Source organism: Callorhinchus milii, unplaced genomic scaffold (genome assembly GCF_018977255.1).
Source record: "Callorhinchus milii isolate IMCB2004 unplaced genomic scaffold, IMCB_Cmil_1.0 Scaffold3, whole genome shotgun sequence".
NCBI lineage: Eukaryota > Metazoa > Chordata > Chondrichthyes > Chimaeriformes > Callorhinchidae > Callorhinchus > Callorhinchus milii.
Genome location: NW_024704744.1, coordinates 1557031 through 1574242, shown reverse-complemented (window position 1 = coordinate 1574242; position 17212 = coordinate 1557031). Strand labels below are relative to the sequence as shown.

Below are 17212 nucleotides of genomic sequence, written 5' to 3'. Positions count from 1 at the left end.
GTAGTGTGTGTGTGGGGGCTGTGTGTGTGTGGAGGGGGGCTAGTGTGTGTGGAGGGGGGCTGTGTGTGTGTGGGGGGGGCTGTGTGTGTGGGGGGGGCTAGTGTGTGTGTGGAGGGGGGCTATGTGTGTGTGGGGGGGGCTGTGTGTGTGTGGGGGGGCTAGTGTGTGTGGGGGGGCTAGTGTGTGTGTGGGGGGCTAGTGTGTGGGGGGGGTGGCTGTGTGTGTGGGGGGGCTAGTGTGTGTGTGTGGGGGGCTAGTGTGTGTGGGGGGGGCTAGTGTGTGTGGGGGGGCTAGTGTGTGTGTGGGGGGGGCTAGTGTGTGTGTGGGGGGGGCTAGTGTGTGTGTGGGGGGGGCTGTGTGTGTGGGGGGCTGTGTGTGTGTGGGGGGCTAGTGTGTGGGGGGGGGTGTGTGTGTGTGGGGGGCTAGTGTGTGTGGGGGGGCTAGTGTGTGTGGGAGGGGGGCTAGTGTGTGTGTGGGGGGGTGGCTAGTGTGTGTGGGGGGGCTAGTGTGTGTGTGGGGGTGGTAGTGTGTGTGTGGGGGGGGGCTAGTGTGTGTGTGGGGGGCTAGTGTGTGTGTGGGGGGGCTAGTGTGTGTGTGGAGGGGGGCTAGTGTGTGTGTGGAGGGGGGCCAGTGGTGTGTGTGGGGGGGGGCTAGTGTGTGTGGGGGGTAGGTGGTGAGTGGGGGGCTGTGTGTGTGTGCAGGGGGGCTAGTGTGTGCAGGGGGGGCTAGTGTGTGTGGGGGGTAGTGTGTGTGTGGGGGGGTAGTGTGTGGGGGGGGGCTAGTGTGTGTGGGGGGGGGCTGTGTGTGGGGGGGGGGGCTAGTGTGTGGGTGTGGAGGGGGGGCTAGTGTGTGTGGTTTGGGGGGGGCTAGTGTGTGTGTGGGGGGGGGCTAGTGTGTGTGTGGGGGCTGTGTGTTGTGGGGGGGGGTAGTGTGTGTGGGGGGTAGTGTGTGAGGGGGGGATAGTATGTGTGGAGGGGCTAGTGTGTGTGGGAGGGGTAGTGGGTGTGGGGGGTAGTGTGTGTGGGAGGTTGTGTGTGTGTGGGGGGGCTAGTGGTGTGTGTGTGGGGGGCTAGTGTGTGTGTGTGGGGGGCTGTGTGTGTGTGGAGGGGGGCTAGTGTGTGTGGGGGGGCTAGTGTATGTGTGGGGGGGGCTAGTGTGTGTGGGAGGGGGGCTAGTGTGTGTGTGGGGGGGCTAGTGTGTGTGTGGGGGGGCTAGTGTGTGTGGGGGGGGGGTAGTGTGTGTGTGGGGGGCTAGTGTGTGTGGGGGGGGCTAGTGTGTGGGGGGGCCAGTGTGTGTGTGGGGGGCTAGTGTGTGGGGAGGGGGCTAGTGTGGTGTGTGGGGGGGGTAGTGTGTGTGTGGGGGGGGGGTGTGTGTTGGGGGGGGGGGCTAGTGTGTGTGGGGGGGCTAGTGGGTGTTGGTGGGGGGGCTAGTGTGTGTGGGGGGTGGCTAGTGTGTGGGGGGGGCTAGTGTGTGTGGGGGGGGGGTGTGTGTGTGTGTGGGGGGGCTAGTGTGTGTGGGGGTGGCTAGTGTGTGTGGGGGGGCTAGTGTGTGTGTGGGGGGGTAGTGTGTGGGGGGGGTGGTGTGTGTGTGGGGGGTGGTTAGTGTGTGTGTGGGGGGGGCTAGTGTGTGTGTGGGGGGGCTAGTGTGTGTGGGGGGGGCTAGTGTGTTGGTGTGTGGGGGGGCTAGTGTGTGGGGGGGCTAGTGTGTGGGGGTGGGCTAGTGTGTGTGGGGGGCTAGTGTGTGTGTGGGGGGGAGTCAGTGTGCGTGTGTGTGGGGGGAGGGTCAGTATTGTGTGTGTGGGGGGGGTCAGTGTGTGTGGGGGGGTCAGTGTGTGTGTGTGGGGGGGGTCAGTGTGTGTGTGGGGGGGTGGTCAGTGTGTGTGGGGGGTTCAGTGTGAGTGGTATGGGGGGTGTCAGTGTGTGTGTGGGGGGGGGGTCAGTGTGTGGGGGGGGGTCAGTGGACAACTGCTTGTGGGACGCTGCTGTGCGCAATTGGCTGCCTCATCTCGCTCACAAAGCACACAGTGAATGAATTCACTTTACAATATATGATATAATAATAATCTTTGCATTTGATATAGTGCTTTTTCAAGTCTTCAAGCGCTTCCCAGAATAGACTGTAAAGTGAATTGACTGTATATTTGTGGGCGAAGAGTATATTCTGTGGAGCGTTTTGAGACGTCTCAACAACGTGATAAGGCGCTGCATCAAATGCGCGGATCATTATTATAATTTTCCCCCCATTATTATTATTATTATTCCCCAAGGGATGAAGGTTGCATTACCGCTGGCAACCCGATGGCGGTGCTGTTGTGGAGGACACTTCCTTGACTGTTCGGAGCAATATTGCAGCCAATCAGCAACTTCAAACTAAATACCGTGAAGCCCATTATAACACTGTGTTTGGATCCAAATCCCTATCGACTGTGTAGGGGGTTTGACGTCGTATGCACAAAACCAGACAAAGCGTTTCCCTCTGAACCAAAGGAAAACATGGCTGACTTTAGGGTGATCAGGTCACCGTGAATCGCTTCCTGTTTTCTGCGCCTGCAAAGCAGGAATTGACATCGACGGCAACCTAATGACATGGAAGTCGGTCAATCATTCCAACGTGGGAACCTAAAATGGCCGACCTCTTGTCCACAGGTCACCACAGGAAGTGACATCAAAGCGATCTACCGTACTCTGAATGTCAGCCATTTTAGTACCAAATGACGGTTGGCTCGTGGGAAAGCGAGCGGGACGGCTGCATGTAATGGGCACAGACAGACAGAGTTGCTGGCTGTGTCCTGGCTAATATTCCTCATGGTAACTCCACGTGAGAGACAGGAGAGGCAACGCACGTGAAATCTCTAACGTGCTTTGAGACTTTCAGTCACTAATGACTGCCAAGTTGTTGGTGCTCTGTCTCAATCCCTCTGCCTCGCCCCCACTTTACCCATCTTCAAAGCGCGCCTGAAAACGTTCCTCTTCGGCCGTGCTTACAGTCACCTCCCCCCCGCCCAGGCTTGGCCACTGTTAAGCGCTTTGAGATGCTACCCCATGTGAAGGACCTGTGGAGTCCTGTAGCTCAATGGTTAGAGCAGTCGCTTTGCAAGCGGAGACCGGGTTCATTGCAACGGGCAAACCTGGGCAAGTTTCCTCTACTCTGTCGACGCCGTTGTAGTAATTAATAGCCCTGTCAAGAAAATAAAAAATAATAAATTGGTCACTTCAATCCCGCTGTTGTGGGGACGCTGCTGTGCCCAATTGGCTGCCGCGTTTCGCCACAAATTATACAGTCAATTCCTTTACAGTATATTTGAAAGCCTTTGAGACGTCAAAGACGGAAAAGCGCTATATCAAATGCAAGGATTATTATTATTATTATAAGGAAGCTGTATAAATGCAAGTTGTTGTTGTTGAGACAATCTGCCCCGATAAAGGTAATTTAAAATACATACCATGTCCTTGTTCCCCTTCATTCTACAACAACAACAACAACAACAAGATTCCATTTATAAAGCGCCTTTCACGTCAGGAGGACGTCCCAAGGCGCTGCACAGTTGGGTCAGGACCCGAGCATTGGGGGGAAATGGTCAGGGTGAGGGGAGGGGAGGGAGGGAGCGAGGAGGGGGGAAATGGTCAGGGTGAGGGGAGGGAAGGGAGAGAGCGAGGAGGGGGAAGAGAGTCGAGAGGGGAGCTGAAGGCTCGGTCAAAGAGACTCTTTCGTCCACAAAATATACAGTCAATTCACTTTACAGTGTATCTTGGGAAGAGGTTTGAGACGTCTCGAAGGCCTGATAAGGCGCTATATCAACTGCAAGGATTACTATTTCACCCCTCTCTTCTTTCTCTCTTCCTTTATTTCACTACCTCTCTCCCTCTGTTTCCAAATCCTCCCTCTCTCACTCTCTACTCTCTCTCGTCTTCCCTCGCCTCCTTTTTCTCTCGCTCTTTCTCCCTTCTCTTCCCCCTCTCTCCCCTTCCCGCTCTCCTCTCACTTCCTCCTCCCTTTCCCCTTCTCTCTCCTTTCCCCCCTCTCTTCCCATTGCTTTGTCTCTCCCCCCCCCCACTCCCCCTCTTGCCTTCCTCTCTCCCTGTTCCTCTCTACCCCCACCCCCCCACCACTCGCTCTCTCTCTACCCTTTTCTCCCCCTCCCTTGATTCCCTCCATCCCTCTTTCCCTCGCTCTCTCTCCCCCCTTCCCACTCTGTAGCTGGAGGAGTGCCACAGTGAGCAGCGACAGAGGAAGCTGTTACAGAGGAAGCAGGTACAGGTGTGTAAGGAGAAGGAGCAGCTCCAGGGGGAGCACAGTCGGGCGGTTCTGGCCCGCAGTAAGCTGGAGAGTCTGTGTCGTCAGCTCCAGAGACACAACAAGAGCCTCAAGGTCAGTGTCAGCGAGTGTTAGTGTCAGCACTAACTCCCTCTCCTTCTCTCTCTCAATCAATCCCTTCCCTTCTCTCTTAACCCCCCCACCCGTCTTTCTCAACTTTGCGTCAGCCTGGCTCAGTGCTCGCTCTCTCTCTCTCCTCTCTCTCTCCAGAAGGTTGTAGGTTCAAGCCCCACGTCAGGACTTGGAGTCACAGTCCAAGCCAACGTAAGAGTCCAGGGCTGGGGGGGAGCACTGTGTTGTCGGAGGTGCTGTCCTTTGGACGAGATGTTAAACCGAGGTCCTGTCTGCCTGTTCCGGTGGATGTTAAAGATCCCGCTATTGGGAAAGACGAGGGAGTTTCTCTCTCTCCCGGTTTCCTGGCCAACAATCCCCCAAATAAAGTCGATCACTTACTCCATGGATGATTGTGAGACGCTGCTGTGCGCAATTGGCTGCCGCATTTTTCTCCCAAGATATAGTCAATTCACTTTGCAGTATAGTCTGTGAAGACCTTTGAGACGTCTCAATGACGTGATGAGGCGTTATATCTAATGGAAGGATTATTATTCTAACTGTGTTCCCAAGTAACTGACTCATTCACTGATTCAACCTAATCACTCCACTCACTCCATGGCTGTTTGTGGGATGTTGATGTGCGTAAATTGGATGCAGTGTTCACCCACAAAATACAGTCACTGTAGCAATTAGCCATGAAGCACAGACAGTTTGACATTAGTGATGTGATGAAAGCATTACTACGTTATATCTGAGAGAGGGGAGAGAAGAGGAGAGAGAGCGAGGCAGGGGAGAGAGGGTGCAGGGAGAGGGAGGGGGGCGTGGGTTGGGAGACAGGGGCGCAGAAAGAGGATAGAGGGAGGAGAGAGAAAGGAAAGAGGGTGAGTGAGAAGGTGTGTGTGTGGGGGGTTGGTGGGAGAAAGACATTAAAGACCCTTTGGCGCTATTGGAAACAGAGAAGGGAGTTTCTCTCTCCTGGTGTCCTGGCCAATAATCCATCAAATAAACTTGGTCATTCACTTCACGCTGTTCATGGGACGTTGGATGGGCAAATTGGCTGCTGTGTTGGCCAATAAAATAGAATCACTGTACTTTACAGTAAAATACTGTGAAACGCTTTGAGACGTCTCAACAACGAGATAAGGCGCTGTATCAAATACAACTATTATCATATTATTATTGCTGGAGCAGGAGGAGAGTTTGCAGAGAGCCAGGGAGGAGGATGAGAAGCGCAGGGCGGTGGCTAAACACTTCCAGGAGATGCTGACCGACATCCAGGGTCAGATCGAGCAGCACAGCGAGCGCAACACCAAGCTGTGTGAGGAGAACACAGACCTGGCCAGCAAGCTCCAGGCCATCATTGGGCAATACGAGGAGAGGGAGCAGGTAAGGGCAGCGCAGCCAATCCCAATACACAGCCCAGCCTAACCCAGCCCAGCGCACACTAACATCACCTCACCTCTGAGTCAGTACTTGTCCCCACGTTGGGACTTGAACTCACGTAGTCTAAGCTGACGCTCCAATGCAGTGCTGGAGGGGGTGGGTGTTGCATAGTTAGAAGTGCCAACCTTCGGATGGGACGTTAAACTGAGGTCCTGTCTGCCTGTTCAGGTGGACGTTAAAGATCCCACAGCACTACTCGAAAAGAGAGCGATCTCCCCAAATAAAATTGGTCGTTCACTGCGGGACATTGCTGTGCTCAAATTGGCTGCCCCGTTCGCCTACAACACGACATTTTCGCCCACAAAATATACAGTCAATTCACTTTACAGTATATCCTGTGAAGAGCTTTGAGATGTCCTCCTGACATGATAAGGCGCTGTACAAATACCAGGATTATTATTATTATTGAGTGGAAATGCTGTGTAAGTGCAGGTTGTTGTTGTTGTTGTTGTGTCTGCTCTGTGTTGCTCAAGCGCTCTGGGACGCTGCCCTGTGTGAGAGCGTTATATAAATGCAAGTTGTTGTTGTGCTTTGCCTGCCCTGGTCTCTGGCCTGTGTTGCTCAGTGTCTGTCTCCCCTGGTGTCTGTGCTATGTTGCTCAGAGTCTGTCTCCCCTGGTGTCTGCGCTGTGTTGCTCAGTGTCTGTCTCCCCTGGTGTCTGCGCTGTGTTGCTCAGTGTCTGTCTCCCCTGGTGTCTACGCTGTGTTGCTCAGTGTCTGTCTCCCCTGGTCTCCTCAGCACTTTGACAAGATGGTGAAACACAGGGAGCTGCAGCAGCAGCTTGTGGACACGAAGCTGAAACACGCCGAGGAGATCATGAGAGCGACAGAGGAGAGGCACAAGCAGGAGAAGGAATACGTAAGCATCAGCCCGTCCATCCGGATCAGGAGAGCTTATCGGGGAGAGAGTCTGTCGAGAGGCCTATCACAAGTTGCCTATCGCGAGAGCCGAGGAACGTTAAGCCTCCGCCCCCACTTGTTCTAATGGCTATCTTTTTGTTGGTCAGCCGGGGTGTCTGACACACGCGGAAACCCATCACCGTACTTAACAGTCTTCAAACCAAACTGAGAATTCCATGCGTCCCACCCACACATGGAAATTCCCTGTGTATTGGAATGGAATGCACACTCTCTCCCTGGAGCGATACCTCTGGCTTACCTAATTCTGGAAAGTATTAGGCACAGGCTGAGGCGCCCCAGAGTGTGTGTTGGGGTAACTGCCGGAGTCTAACCAGCTAAAGCTGCATAGCTTGCCATTGATAGCGCTGTCTGATAAGCTTTCCCGCTGCTTGTTCAGCGAGGACCACCCTACCCACTAGGGCTTTGACTTGCTGGGTTAACAGGAGCTGGGTGGGCTGTCGCAAGAGTCTCTCTATCCCTTCTAAGGCAGGAGACATTACTGAGGAGGAAGGATGGTCATGGTTATACATAAGGACACACAGGACGGTTGAATGAAGGAAGTATCAAACAGCTGATGCGATGAGGCGTTATATCAAATGGAAGGATTATTATTATAGGGTACAAAACCAGTTATCATTTCTACATTTTTAGTTCAATCATCACTTTTCGCCCACAAAACACACTACACTTTGCAGTAGATTCTGTGAAGCGCTTGGAGATGTCTCGAAGACACGATAAGGTGCTATATCAAATGCAACGATTATTATTGTTATTATCTGAGGTATAATTTTACATAAAATTCATAATTGCACGCACACAGTCAATGGCAAGTGTTAATATAATTGATACAGATGAGGTCACAGTTGTGCCACATAAACTAGAGACAAACAAAGAAAAAAAAAGGCAAAATGCTGCAGATGCTGGAAATCTGAAATCAAAGGGAGGAGCGTAAACTGGTCAGGGGGCCTCTAAGCGCCGACAGGGCGTATAGGAGTGGGTTTGAACGAAGTGCACTCACAGTGTTAGATGGGCAACCAAGTTGGGGGTGGAAGCCAGAGGAAGGGGCGGTGGGGGCAGTAAATACCATGTCGCTAATTCTCTGTGTCTGTCTGTCCCTGTACAGCTTCTCAATCAGGCAGCGGAATGGAAGCTTCAGACAAATGTAATGAAGGAGCAGGAAACCCTCCTGAAGGCCCAGGTAACAGGTCATGTCATGTCCAGCGCAGTCCGAGGGTGGGGTGAGGGGGAGAATCACTGTGTTGTTGAAGGTACTGTCCTTGCAGTGAGGCAACCGAGGTCCCCTATGCCTGTTCTTCTGGGTAGAACAGGCCCTCATCCACGTCTTCATTACATCCAGGCTCAACTACGCTAACTCCCTGGACTCCCGGACTTCCCAACAACAACAACATTCCCAACTCTCCCCTCCACAAGCTGCAGATTATCCAGAACTCTGCAGCTCGTGTCCTCTCCCGCACTAAGCTCCGTGACCCAATCACCTCCATCTCCTGGCTCCTCAGTTCAAGATCCTTATCCTCACCTTCAAAGCCATCCATGGTCTTGCTCCTCCCTACCTCTGCAACCTTCTAAAATATTACCAACCGTCCACTCCCTCCGCTCAGCAGGCACTGGCACACTCCACATCCCCCGCCCTGCCCGCTCCACCATTGGTAGTGGGGCCTTCAGCCTTTCTGCCCCCACCCGCTGGAGCTCCTTATTCCACCCCTCTGTTTACCTAGCAATAAATAGGAACTCGGTTGGCAGTCGATTAGCAGAACACTTTCCGGGAGTAATGATCCATCCAAACAAAAATTGGTCACTCAATCCACGAGGCCATTAGCTAATTGGCTGCTGTGTTGTCCAACAAAATACAGTCACTGCACTTTACAGTAAAATACTGTGAAGCACTTTGAGACATCTCAACAACATGATAAGGTGCTATATCAAATACAAGGATTATTGTATACGTTCAATCCATTTACAATATATCCTGCGAAGCACTTCGAAACGTCTCAACGACATGATAAGACTCCATATCAAATGAAAGGATTATTATTAATTATGATCGTTATCCTTCTTAAATTATTGTTGGACTACCCGAGTATTTTTTTAGCGGGAATCCTGAAATTCCGGAGTTGACGTTGACGCCTCTCTCTCTCTCTCTCTCCCTCTGTATATATATCTCCTTCCAGCTCGCTCTATACTCAGAGAAGTTTGAAGAGTTCCAGGGGACGCTGGCCAAGAGTAACGAGATGTTCACCTCATTCAAAGTGGAAATGGAGAAGGTCAGTAGTTCAGGGTTGATCACGTTCTCAAGGCAGGGACTGACAGGGAAGGTGTTTGCTGTCTCCCATTCCCAGTTGATTGGCCTCCTCTCCTGCAGATTGCTGCAACTTTTGCCGAGGTACAAGTGGTCATTCTTCAGCTGTGAGAATGGGATGTATGTGTTTTATTGGTCAGCTGGGTATCCAATACATGTAGAAATCTGTCTCACCGTGCTTAAGACGTGGAGTCCCATAGCGTAGTGGTTAGCGCACTCACCTCACAAGCAAACTCATATTTTTCGGCATGTTGGACGCACCCACATTATCTAATCTCGGATAGGTTAGGTGCAGTTTGGCAAGGGCTGGGATTGTGCGCAGATGTGCTGCAGGAATTTAGGCAGCTAAATCACGGGAAAGTGCAGGGAATGGGATTAGAGTAGAGAGCTCCAGTGGGGGAGCGAGCACCAGCGCAGACACCATGGGGAGAGAGCAGGGGAATGGGGTTAGAGTAGAGAGCTCCAGTGGGGGAGCGAGCCCCAGCGCAGACACCATGGGGAGAGAGCAGGGGAATGGGGTTAGAGTAGAGAGCTCCAGTGGGGGAGCGAGCACCAGCGCAGACACCATGGGGAGAGAGCAGGGGAATGGGGTTAGAGTAGAGAGCTCCAGTGGGGGAGCGAGCACCAGCACAGACACCATGGGGAGAGAGCAGGGGAATGGGGTTAGAGTAGAGAGCTCCAGTGGGGGAGCGAGCACCAGCGCAGACACCATGGGGAGAGAGCAGGGGAATGGGGTTAGAGTAGAGAGCTCCAGTGGGGGAGAGAGCACCAGCACAGACACCATGGGGAGAGAGCTCCAGTGGGGGAGCGAGCCCCAGCGCAGACACCATGGCTGTGAGGACTAACTTGTCTATCGTCACTGCAAAATGAACACCGCAAAATTGACCGTCGTTTAAACGTGTCGTTTCCGAAACGTACCCTCACAGATGACAAAGAAAATGAAGAAGTTTGAGAAGGAGACACAGATGTGGAAAGCCAAATGGGAGAATTGCAACAAGGCTCTGCTGGATATGATCGAGGAGGTTAGTGAGACGGGACACACAAGCCCACTACCCGGCAGCAAGGTCTTTCTTGCAAGATGGATCTCCCAATTTGCTCTCCTGCTTCAGGAAGCAGTCACATCCATCGTGGAGTCCTGTGGTTCAGTGGTTAGAGCACTGGCCTCATAAGCGAGAGGGCTCGGGTTTGGTTCCCGGGCAGGGAGAAGCGTTGGGCAAGTTTCCTTACTCCACACGCCTCTGTTCACCTAGCAGTAAAGTAGGAACCTGGTTGTTTGGCAGAATGCTTTTCCGCAGTTAAAAAACCCTTTTAAAAAATAATAATAATAATAATAATAATTTGGCCACTCAATCCACAACCGTTTGTGCACACTTGGCTCCTACATTTCGCCCACAACATGCGCAGTCAATTGACTTCACAGCGGATTCTGTGAAGCACTTTGAGACGTCTCAAAGACGTGATAAGGCGCTTTCTCAAATGCAAAGATTATTTATTATTATAATCGGTCTTCCATTGTTGAAAAGGCTCTCAGAGAGAGAGAGAGAGAGAGAGGGGGGTTTGGAGGTGGGGTGGTTGCGGTTGGTGGGAGGGGGAGGTCTGGGTTTGTGCAGTGTTGAGGAAGAGGGAAGACTTGAGAGATGAGGGGTGGGTGAGAGATGTGAACTCCAAGTTCAGGGTAATTATGCTTTGCTCTGCCTCAGAGGACAATGCGAGGGAAGGAGTATGAGTGCTTCCAGCTGAAGATCATGCGTCTGGAGAACCTCTGCCGGGTACTGCAGGAGGAGAGGACACAGCTCTACAAAAAGATTGCGGAGGCACGCTGCCCAAAGGAAGAGGAGGAGGAGGAAGAGGAGGAGGAGGGAGAGAGTGCGGAGGGCTCCATGATGGATGTGGCCACTGCTGTCAAAGTGGTTCAGGGCCCCAAGGGACTGCTCGCCGAGATGGGCACCGCTCCTCTGGGTATGATTCCCGCCTCCGAGGCACTTTCTGCCAACGCGGGTACAGCATCTCCATCACAAGCTGCCCAGCCAGGCCCCAGACCTGCCTCACTAACTCCAGCTTCACCCCCAGCAACCAGGGCAGGTCCGGCTCCAACTCCAGCCACACCTCTGATCCCAGACACAACTCCTGTCCCTGCTCCACTCACATCCCCAGCCCAGGCCTCAGCTCTACACCCAGCCCAGGCCTCAACTCCACCCACAGCCCAGGCTTCAACCCCAGCCCAGGCCTCAACTCCACCCACAGCCCAGGCTTCAACCCCAGCCCAGGCCTCAACTCCACCCACAGCCCAGGCCTCAACTCCACCCACAGCCCAGGCCTCAACTCCACCTACAGTCCAGGCCTCAACCCCAGCCCAGGCCTCAACTTCACCCACAGCCCAGGCCTCAACTCCACCCAGCTCAACTCCACCACACCCAGGCCTCAACTCCACCCACAGCCCAGGCTTCAACCCCATCCCAGGCCTCAACTCCATCCCCAGCCCAGACCTCAACTCCAGCCCAGACCTCAACTCCAGCCCAGGCCTCAGTTCCACCCACTGCCCAGGCCTCAACCCCAGCCCAGGCCTCAACCCCAGCTCAGGCCTCAGCTCTACCCCCAGCCCAGGCCTCAACTCCTGCAAAGGCTCCAAATACAGCCCAGGCCAATGCTTCAGCTCCAGCTACACCTCTGATCCCAGATTCAACTCCTGTCCCAGCTCCACTCACTTCCCCAGATCCAGAGAAGCCTTCAGCCCAAGCTGGAGTTCTAGCCAAGGCCCAGGCCGCAACTCCAGCCCAGGCCTTAGCTCCATCGCAGCCCAAGGCTTCAACTCCAACCTCAGTTTCAGCCCCAGCTGCAGTGGACCCAGGGTCAGGCCTTGCCCAGGGCGATGCTGCTGAGGTAACAGGAGACACAGACATGGATGCCGTTGACTGAATGGAAAGCGACCAGGCCTGCGGACACTCCGCAGGCGAGTGGGCTGGCAATTTCCAGGATCTGTCATAGTGCAATGGTGAAAATAGGTGTCATAGAATCCTAGAATCCTAGAATTATACAGCACAGAAGGAGGCCATTCAGTCCATCGTGCCTGTGCCGGCTCTTTGAAAAAACCTATCCAAATCAATCCCACTCCCCCACTCTCTTCTCCCCATAGCTCTGCAAACTTGTCCTTCCCAAATAATTATCTACTTCTCTCTTAAAAGCTGTTATCGAATCGGCTTCCACCGGCCTTTCAGGCAATGCATTCCAGATCCCAACAACTCGCTGTGTGAAAACATTTCTGCTCACCTCCCATCTGTTTCTTTTAACAACTATTTGAATTCGGTGTCCTCGGGTTACCAACCCACCCGCCAGTGGAAATAGTTTCTCCTTATTCACCCTATAACCTTCTCTGCTCCAAGGAGAATAATCCCGGCTTCTCCGGCCTCTCCTGATAACTGAAGTCCCTCATTCCTGGTACCATCCTGGGAAATCTCCTTTGTACCCTCTCCAATGCCTTGACATCCTTCCTAAAGTGTGGGGCCCAGAACTGAACACAGTCTCTCGCTGAGGCCTAACCAGTGTTTTATATAAAGGTTCATCATAACTTCCTGACTTTTGTATTCTATGCCCTATTTATAAAGCCCAGTGTCCTGTATGCTTTTTTAACAGCTTTATGAACCTGTCCGGCCACCTCCAAAGATTTGCTTATATGAACTCCCAGGTCTCTCTGTTCCTTCACCCCCTTCAAGATTCTACCATCATTCTACCTGGAGTCCTGTAGCTCAGTGGTTAGAGCACTCCCTTTGCAAGCGAGACACCTGAGTTCAATTCCAGGCAGAGCGAAACCTTGGGCAAGTTTCCTTACTTCACACACCTAATAATAATCCCTCCAAAACAAAGAATATTAATAAAAAANTTGTTCATTTTCAATCCTGACTGTTTGTGGGACACTGCTGTGCGCAATTGGCTGCCGTGTTTCACCCACAAATATACAGTCAATTCACTTTGCAGTGTATTCTGTGAAGCGCTTTGGGACGTCCTCCCGACGTGAAAAGCGCTATATCAAATGCAAGGATTATTATTATTATTATTATTATTCTGTGAAGCGCTTTGAGACGTCGAGAAGACGTGAAGAGCGCTATATCACAAGGATTATTATTATTATCAGCTTATATTGCCTCTCCTCATTCTTCCTCCCAAAATACATCACTTCACATTTCTCCACATTAAACTTCATCTGCCACGTGTCTGCCCGTGTTACCAGTCTGTCTATGGCCACTTGCAGTCGGTTACTATCCTCCGCACTGTTTACTACTTTTCCAGATTAGTATCATCAGCAAACTTGGAAATTATCCTCCCTACACCCAAGTCCAGGTCATTTATATAGATCAACAGCAGCAGTGGTCCCAATACTAACCCCCGGGGGACATCACTGCACAATTCCCTCCAGTCAGAAAGACAACCGTTCACCACTACTCTCTGCTTTCTGTCTCCCATCCAGTCCTGTATCCATACTGTCACTGTCCCTTTAATACCGTGGATTTCTATTTTGATTACAAGTCTCTTTATGTGGCTCTTTATCAAACGCCTTTTGGAAATCCATGTAAACTACATCTACTGCACTACCTTCATCCTCCCTCTCCGTTACTTCATCAAAAAATTCTATCAGGTTTGTTAGACATGATTTACTTTTAACAAATCCATGTTTACTGTCCTTTATTAACCCATATTTTTCTAAGTGAAAATTTATTCTGACCCGGATTATGATCTCTAGAGGTTTGCTCATTGCTGATGTTAGGCTGACTGGCCTATAGTTCCCGGGCTTATCCTTCTGCCCCTTTTTGTACAGGAGAGTAACATTTGCAACCCTCCAGTCCTCTGTCACCACTCCAGTGTCCAAGGAGGATGGAAAGATTGTGGCCAGAGCCTGTTATTTCTACCCTTATTTCCCTCAGGAAACTAGGATGCATCCAGTCCAGACCGGGTGACTTATCTACCTTGAGCAACCCTTTTAGTACCTCCTCTTGGTTTATTCTTATCTTATCTAATCTCTCTCCCCTCTCCTCTGATACTGTGGCATTGGCTGCATCCTCTTCTTTTATGAAGACAGATGCAAAGTATTCATTCAGTACAGCAGCCATGCCCTCTGCCTCCACAACAAGATTTCCCCTTTGGTCCCTAATTGGACCCACTCTATCTTTGACTAACCTTTTATTCTTTATATGATTATAAAATATCTTAAGGTTGGTTCCCTTTTATGTTATCCGCTAATCTTTTCTCATACAATCTCTTTGCCCCTCTTATTTCTTTTTTCAGTTCTCCTCTGTACTTTCTGTATTCTATTTGATCTTCTGTATTTTTGACCTGACATTTATCATAAGCCTTTTTCTGTTTTATTTTAATCCCAATTTCCTTATTCACCCAGCGAGGTTTGCATGCCCTCCCTTTCCCCTTTGTGGGAATGTATTTGTTCTGTCCCCAAACTATCTTCTCCTTGACGGCTTCCCATTGATCGTCAGCTGTTTTACCTGCCAATCTTTCTTTCCCGTTCACCTTGACTACGTCCCTTTTTAACTCACTGAAATTTGCCTCTTCCAGTTGAGTATCTTCACCTTTTTCCCTTTCCATAAGTTCTCTAAACCTAATGATGTTGTGATCACTGTTGTCCAGATGCTCTCCCACTGAAACCTGCTCCACTTGCCCCATTTCATTCCCCAGAACTAGATCCAGCACTGCTTCCTTCCTCGTTGGGCTGCAAACATACTAATCCAGAAAGTTATCCTGCACACATTTCAGGAATCCTTCCCCCTCCTTGCCCTTTACAACGTTATTTTGCCAGTCTATGTTAGGGTAATTGAAGTCCCCCATTATCACTACTCTATTGGTTTGGCATCTTTCTGAAATCTGCTGCAGATTTGCTCGTCTATCTCCTTCCGGCGATTTGGTGGTTTATAGTTTACACCAAACAGAGTAAAAGCTCCTTTTCTGCTCCTTAACTCTAACCAAATAGATTCTGCTTTTGGACTTTCTGGCACATCGTCCCTTTCCAGGGCCGTAACCGTGTCTTTAATGAATACTGCCACCCCCCCCCCCCCCCCCCCTCCTTGTTTTCCTTCCCTATCCCTCCTGAATGCATTACAAAAAATATTCAGCTCCCTTTCCTGTCCTTGTTTGAGCCAGGTCTCCGTTATTGCCACTGCATCATAACCCCATGTGGGAACTTGAGCCGCAGCTCCCCAATCCGATTTGTCACACTCTGTGCATTTACGCACATGCACTCCAAGACTTACTTAGTCTGTTCTGTACTTCTTCCCCCGTCTAATCCCTCCTTTTTCTGGATTACTCCTGATTACATTGCAATCCATCTCTCCCAGCTCTCTATGTAACTTGTTGTCCTCTCTAATGCTACATCCCGATTCCCATCACCCCTCAAAATTAGTTTAAAACCTTCCCCACAGCTCTAGGCAGGGCAGGCAGGTTAGGGCGAAACCTTGGGCAAGTTTCCTTACTCCACACAGAGCCTAATAATAATCCCTCCAAAACCAAAAACAATAATAAATTGGTTATATTCAATCTACGACTGTTTGTGGGACATTGCTGTGCGCAATTGGCTGCCGCGTTCGCCCACAAATATACAGTCAATTCACTTTACAGTGTGTTCTGTGAAGCGCTTTGGGACGTCCTCCTGACGTGAAAAGCGCTTTATCAAATGCAAGGATTATTATTATTATTAACCTCCCTGTGAGGACCTTGGTCCCAGCCCTATTAGGGTGTAAGGCATCCACCTTGTACTTGTCCAACCTGCCCCAGAATTGGTCCCAATGCTCCAGGAACCTGAAGCCCTCCTTTCTTCACCATTTCTCCAGTCATGTATTCATGTGTTTGATCTGCTGTTTTGATTCACTTGCACGAGGCCCTGCGAATAATACAGAAATCACCACCTTGGAGGTCCTTCTCTTTAGCTTTTTCCCTAACTTCTGATACTCTCCCTGTAGGATCTCAGCCCTTTTTTTCCCTACGTCATGGATCCCAACATGAACCACGACTTCTGGATGTTCCCCTTCCTCCTGTAGAACGTTTTCCACTCATTCCGTGACGTTTTCAACCCTGGCACCAGGGAGGCAACATACCATGCGAGAGTCACATCTTTGGTTGCAGAAACGCCTGTCTACTCCTTTCACCATTGTGTCCCCAATGACAATTGCACTGACCCTCTTCCTTGTGTTCCCCTGTGCATCCATTTATTTTTGACTCCCCTCCCCAGAGGTGTCAGCACCCTGACCAGTATTCAGTATAGAGAACCGGTTTGTGGGTGCCACACTCTTGGGGTTTCTGCACTGCCCATCCCCTCTTCCTACTATGCCAGGTGGTCACCCGCTCACTCTCCTTCTGAACCCCCTGTGACTGTGGGGTGACCTCCTCCTGAAACGTTCGATCCATGAACTCTTCAGCCTCCTGTATGCTATGTAGTGACTCCAGCCTCTCCTTGAGCTCAGAAACTCTTACACACGTGTCTGTGGGCACACAAAGCATCCTGGAGTTCCCACGTGGCACAGATTGTCCATGCAACCAGTCTCAGCTGCCCTGCCATATTCCCAGGCATGTTTTATATTTAATATAAATATTACATATTTTATAATTATCAACCTCTTTCCCCCTCTGCACCGAATTCCTACTCTCACCAAATTCCTTAACAGAATTCTCACTCTGTTCCACCTCACTCAGTTCCCTCCTCACACTGCTGGGCTCTCTGATCCCTGTCCTTATATCCTGTTTCTCCTTCTTTAGACACGAAAGGGTACAGATCCGAATCGTGTATTTTTTAAAAATATATTATTGTCCTAACATACTTTCTATATTTGCAGTGCAGACATTTCAGCGCTACATAAATGCAATTATTTGTTGTTGTTGTTGCTGAGTTAGAGATTTTGAAATACAGGGTGTTACCCCAACTTTTTTTTTCGCACAGTTCACTGAGTAACAACTGAAACATGGAATGATTGTTTAGAAGTGCTTCATTGTTTTCAGTACAAGTGTTTGACTGTATTTAGACGTCCAGAGGATCGATGATAATGAGTGAGTGAGCGAGCGAGCAGAGGGAGGGAAGGGAACACCATCATTTTTATGACAGATAATGATTAGTCGCCATGTTCATGGCGACTTCTTGCGTAACATGATCGAGTCGGTGAGGAGATGACATGTATCTCTGACGGCTTGTTTCAGC

At 50.8% G+C, this 17212-nt stretch overlaps 1 protein-coding gene across 1 annotated transcript in view; it reads left to right on the top strand.

The window, feature by feature from the left end:
* Window positions 1-12084, top strand: part of txlnba (taxilin beta a) — a 156296-nt gene extending 144212 nt beyond the window's left edge. The window contains 8 exon segments of the mRNA XM_042332729.1: window positions 4198-4368; window positions 5560-5754; window positions 6550-6669; window positions 7834-7908; window positions 8900-8992; window positions 9954-10049; window positions 10728-11420; window positions 11422-12084. Coding sequence (XP_042188663.1) covers window positions 4198-4368; window positions 5560-5754; window positions 6550-6669; window positions 7834-7908; window positions 8900-8992; window positions 9954-10049; window positions 10728-11420; window positions 11422-11943 — 1965 coding nt within the window. The 3' untranslated portion in view covers window positions 11944-12084.
* Window positions 12085-17212: the final 5128 nt, after the last annotated feature.